The 4,953-nt window shown below is 50.1% G+C and overlaps 1 protein-coding gene across 1 annotated transcript; it reads left to right on the top strand.

Annotated features, from left to right (window-relative positions):
* The first annotated feature begins 1,194 nt into the window (after positions 1-1,194).
* Positions 1,195-4,194, top strand: ID1 (inhibitor of DNA binding 1). The gene is made up of 2 exons (XM_089513484.1): positions 1,195-1,653; positions 3,680-4,194. The coding sequence occupies exons 1-2, from the start codon at positions 1,243-1,245 to the stop codon at positions 3,719-3,721; spliced, it is 453 nt and encodes a 150-aa protein (XP_089369610.1). The 5' UTR covers positions 1,195-1,242; the 3' UTR covers positions 3,722-4,194.
* Positions 4,195-4,953: the final 759 nt, after the last annotated feature.

The raw sequence follows: 4,953 nt of genomic DNA, 5'->3' as shown, positions 1-4,953 counted from the left end.
GGGGTGCAGTGCTTTGGGGGCGAGTGGGGAGTCCCCTCCCTGCCTTCGGTCTCCATGGGCACCGCCCGCCAGGCGCCAGGCTGACAGGGCTGGGCTTTTATGAATGGGTGACGTCACGGGCCTTGGCGCCTGGCGGTCTGGAAAGGCAGCGAGGGAGGGAGGCAGGGAGGGAGGCAGGGCTGGGAACAGCCAAAGCCAAGGGAGAGGCAGGCAGGCAGGGAGGGGGGACCCCAAAGACTAAGCCCTTGTCCCCAGGCAAGAGATAACCATCCTGCAAAGGACAGGGGGGAGGCTTGCATATGCACTGCAGGATTAATGCGGTCTGACCCCGGTTTTAATTGCTGCAGAGTTGCCGTGTTTGCACAGTCCAAGAGTGCCAGGGGTCTATAAGAGAGGGGCATGGCATGCTTTTCTGCATCTCCACCGCCGAATTAACTCGCTTTGACCCCGGTTTAAGTGCTGTAGATTCATCCTATGGGATCCTGGAGAGTCATTATTGTTGTTGTTGCTATTATTATTATTCGACTTCGTATTATTATTCACTTTATGTATAAAGCCCTGTAGATTTGCACAGAGCTGTGCCTACGCTAGAATGAAATAAAGTGGACCTGGCCAGTGGAGTACATGCTACAGAACAGAGTACAAGACACAATCAAGACACAAGATCAAGTTGTGGCATTGCAAGCCTTCTCTGCCCAAGGGTGCCGGTGCCCCACAAAACTATAAATCCCAGGACTCTGCAGGAAAGGGGTCGTGCCATGTGTTTGCATCCACACTGCAGCATTAATGCCGTTTGACACCAGTTTGGAGTTAACCCCCTTAAGGTCTCTTATTTCCCAAGGGCTTCTTGTTCCATCCCTTTCCTCCTCCCTTTTTCCTCCACCTGCAGCTTTTCTCCCCGATCTTTAAAAAAAGAAAAGAAAGGGGAAAATGTCAAAGAAAAACAAAACCCCAAACTGTTTCCCTTCTTTGTAAAAAGGGGAAAAAAGGAATTCGCACTCAGGGCAGGAGTTGTATTAGGCGAGCGTTCTATGGGCGGGGCCGAGGCGCTGCGTCGCAGCCAATCGCGAGGCGGCGGGGTCCTCGCCGCCTCGCGATTGGCTGCGACGCAGCGCCTCGGCCCCGCCCATAGAACGCTCGCAGTCTATATATACCGGGGCTCCTCCGACGGCGCTCCAGTCGCGGCTGCGGAGACCAAGCGCGGACGCTGCTTCTGCATTGGAGGCCGGTTCTGCTCCGAGGATGAAAGTGGCCAGTGTTTCCGTCTCGCCCGGCCCGAGCTGCGCCCTGAAAGGCGTCCGCTTAGGCGGGGCTGGGGACCCGGTGGGGCGCTGCCTGTCGGAGCAAAGCGTCTCCTTGTCCCGGGCTGGCAGCCCTCCTCCGCCGCCGCCCCCTCGAGGAGCTCTGCCTCCGCTTTGCCCCGAGCAAGCCGCCGCCGCCGCCTCCCTCTTGATGGACATGAAGGGCTGCTACTCCCGCCTGGCCGCCCTGGTGCCCACTCTGCCCCGCCACCGTCGGGTCTCCAAGGTGGAGATCCTCCAGCACGTCATCGATTACATCTGGGACCTCCAACTGGAGCTCCAGCACCCACTGGCAGCCGCTGGGAACCCCCAGCCACGGGGCCCCGACGAGCCGGTAGTAGCCGGGCCCGAGGTAAGCCTCTCTGTCCGCCCCGTCGGCAGCGGAGTCTTCCTGGAGGGTTGGCTCCGTCTAGAAGCCTTGGGTGAAGTCTTCGGGATCCGTCGAGGGCTTTGGCTTCACTTGGGAGCCCTTTGACAGACGGGGAGGGCGAAGTCTCCGGGGTTTATTGGGTCCTTGAGAAGTTTTCTTCCTTTAAAAAGGCGATTAAAAACATGGGGCTCCCAGCTGGAAGCCAGCCCCCGTCCGCCCCGTCGAGTTTCGTTCACAGGGCTTTTGCCATTGCCTTCCTCAGAGGCTGAGAGAGTGTGACTTGCCCCAAGTCCTCGCAGAGTCTAAGAGAGAAGCCTAAATGCCCTAAACTATGTTGGCTATGTGCGGTGAGAAATGGAATGTAAAAGTCCATACCCGAAAGGCACCAGATTTCCATCTTGGAAGCTAAGCAGGGTCAGCCTTGGTTAGGACTTGGATGGGAAGCCGCCGTTGAATCCCAGGCTCTGTTTCAGAGGAGGGGGCTGGCAAAACCACCTCTGGGGATGCCTGGCTTAAAACCAAACCCCAGCAGATAATACACACACTGTGTATATATAATGCATATATATGTACACACATACACATCTTTGGTGGAGCATGGGCCATCTGTGTGTGTCTGTGTATTGCGTGGGTGCCAAAGGTTCCTGGGCAGCCTGGGCCCCCTCTTGCCCTGAGTTTTCTGCTCTTTGCTGTATGGGGGGGGGGGGAGTTTCCTCTGACCCTTTTATTTATATGGCCCTTGGGATTGTCCAAAGGGGCATCTAGTCCAGCCCTTCCAGCCATGTAGGAAATGGACAGTTGACCATCTGCCTGGAGATGGTCCATCCATGTTTTCTTCCTTCGTGGCAGGAGATTGGATGACTCTTGGAGTTTTTTTCCAACTTCTCCAGAATTAGTAAAGTGGAGTGCAATAGGAATAAAGCAAGACCTTATTTCTGGTGTCCTCTTTGACCCATGCAATTGGGGAAGGGTCCCCAAAGGTCATGTAGTCCACCTCTTTGTGATGGACATTTGGACCGTTCCTGATTATTTGACCTCTAGACTTGGAAAGGTAGTCCATTCCACTGTCAGTTGGGGCTCACTCTTCACTTCTTGTAGTTGATCACATACCCCAAAATACTTTATGTGGGACCCCTTCATCCCATTCTTTGGAATGTGGGGTGCTTTCCATCTCCCCCAGACCCTTTTCCTTCTTCGATTCCCCACCCAGCCTTGGCATTTCTTGCATTTGGAGCACCGTTGTGGTGCTTGAACTTTGCACATGCCTTCACTGGTGTTTGTGGGCCATCCCTATATGTTTTCCCTAGTATGGGCAATTTTAGGGTGTTCTTTTACACCCCAAGTTTGCACACCTTTAGTCCTCTGCCTCTTAATATATAGGAAGGGATTTCAGTCCTCCTCCCACAAAACAGCTCAGTTGTTCAAAGTTTCTTAAAGGTCTTCATTTCCTTCTGGAGATATGGTTTCCCGTGAACTTCCTTTGCTCACTTTTTGCGTTGCATTTTCCTGTATGAGTTCTTCCCCAAATTGCAAATTGAGGCTTGACACACATCTGGGTGCGCAAGCAGCTTGTGGGAGGCAGTGCCTTGTAAAATGGATGAATGGGTTGTCCCTGTGGGTGAACTGGTCAGGATGCTTTATGGTGGAGACAATTCCAGTTAAAATGCCTTGTTGAGAAGGATGCAAGCCTCAAAGCTTCACAGCACTCTTAGTCTTAGACCTGAAGTGCTCTTGCGGCCTTGCAATCCAGGACTTGTCGACAACATAATTCTAGTTAAAATGCCTTGTTGGGAGGCATGCAAGCTTCCAAGCTTCATAGCACTCTTTGTCTGAGAGCTGAAGCGCTTTGGGAAGCTTGCAGGCTTGTAATCCAGGACTGATTTATTTCTTGGTGGACCAAAAAAGAAAGGAATCTTTGCCTTCTAAAAGAAGACCTGCATAATAATGTTCTGCGTTTGGATTTCCAGAAATGGTAACCAGGTGCTGATGTTTCTGTTTTTGCTTGCAGGCTGCCTGTGTCAATCCGGACGACCGCATCTTGTGTCGCTGATGGAGGGCCAGTTTCAGGGTCTATAGGAAGAAGATTCCCTGGGAAAGGCCAGCTTTTCTCCTTGTTGCCCCTCCAATGGCAGGGGAAGGAAGAAATGGCTGGTTGGTGATGTGGCAGCTGTGTGCCTTCCTTCTACTGGACTTAGTCTGGACAATGGCTACAGAAGTACACTTTCTGGACGCATGAGAACAGAGCATCGGATGTGTCCCAGTGAAAAGTGGGGAAGCCAGAGCCTTGGGACTAGAGCTGATAAACTGCGCCGCTTAATGTTTAGTTGGAGCAGCATGTCTTCTGTTTCTTTGTTTTTATAAAAAGCAGAATGTTAAACTTTCTTAAAATACTTCTCAGATTTCTGAGAATCATTCTTGTATTGTATATTACAATGCTGTATTTTTCCGAGAATATTGTTCTACAATGGTTTTGAGTTTTTGTTATTAAACAAATGCCTATTGTTACAAATAGGTGTATTTTTCCCCCCTTGAACCATATGCTTTTCTTGGTGGCTTTAAAATAAGGTGGAATAAAGGCACCAGATCCCATCTGATCTTGGCAGCTAAGAAAGATCAGGCATGATCCGAACTTGGATGGGAGACCACCAAGGTAGACCAAGTGCTTGTAGGCTATATTTCAGAGGAAGCAAATGGCAAAACCATTTCTACGTATTCCTTGCCTAAGAAAACTATGAAATTCATGAGTTCACGACATCTTCATATCTTCTAAAGTACAGGCTGGGTCTCCTTTAGCCAGAATTCCAACATTCAAAGTATTTCAAAATCCAGAGTGGTCCACATTGGTGGCTGAGATAGTGGCACCTTTGCTTTCTTGATGGTTCAAAGTACATGTACTTGACCTTGTGCACAAAATTATTAAAAATACTGTGTATAAGGTGTGTATGAAGCATAAACGAATTTTGTATTTATTGGGTTCCTCCTCCAAGATCCTACCATTATGTATATGCAGATATTCCTAAATCCAAAGAATTCCAAAATTCAAAACACTTCTGCCCCAAAGCTTCTTGGATAAGGGAGGCTCTACCTATAACAAGAATATTTTGCATGCAATCTTGGTACATAGAATCATAGAGTTGGAAGGGCCATCCAGTCCAATCCCCTGCCATGCAGGAACTTTCAATCAAAGCACCAGTAGCATTTAATCCTTCTTTCTGATCGAGAGGGAAGGTATGCTAGGACTGTGAGAAGTATAACTCACAGGGTGTAGTAAGCCAGAACTTG

Source organism: Sceloporus occidentalis, unplaced genomic scaffold (genome assembly GCF_023333645.1).
Source record: "Sceloporus occidentalis isolate IW3139 unplaced genomic scaffold, rSceOcc1.0.p SCAF_3, whole genome shotgun sequence".
Classification (NCBI taxonomy): domain Eukaryota; kingdom Metazoa; phylum Chordata; class Lepidosauria; order Squamata; family Phrynosomatidae; genus Sceloporus; species Sceloporus occidentalis.
The sequence above is the reverse complement of the archived record's forward strand: the minus strand, read 5'-3'. Positions and strand labels throughout refer to the sequence as shown.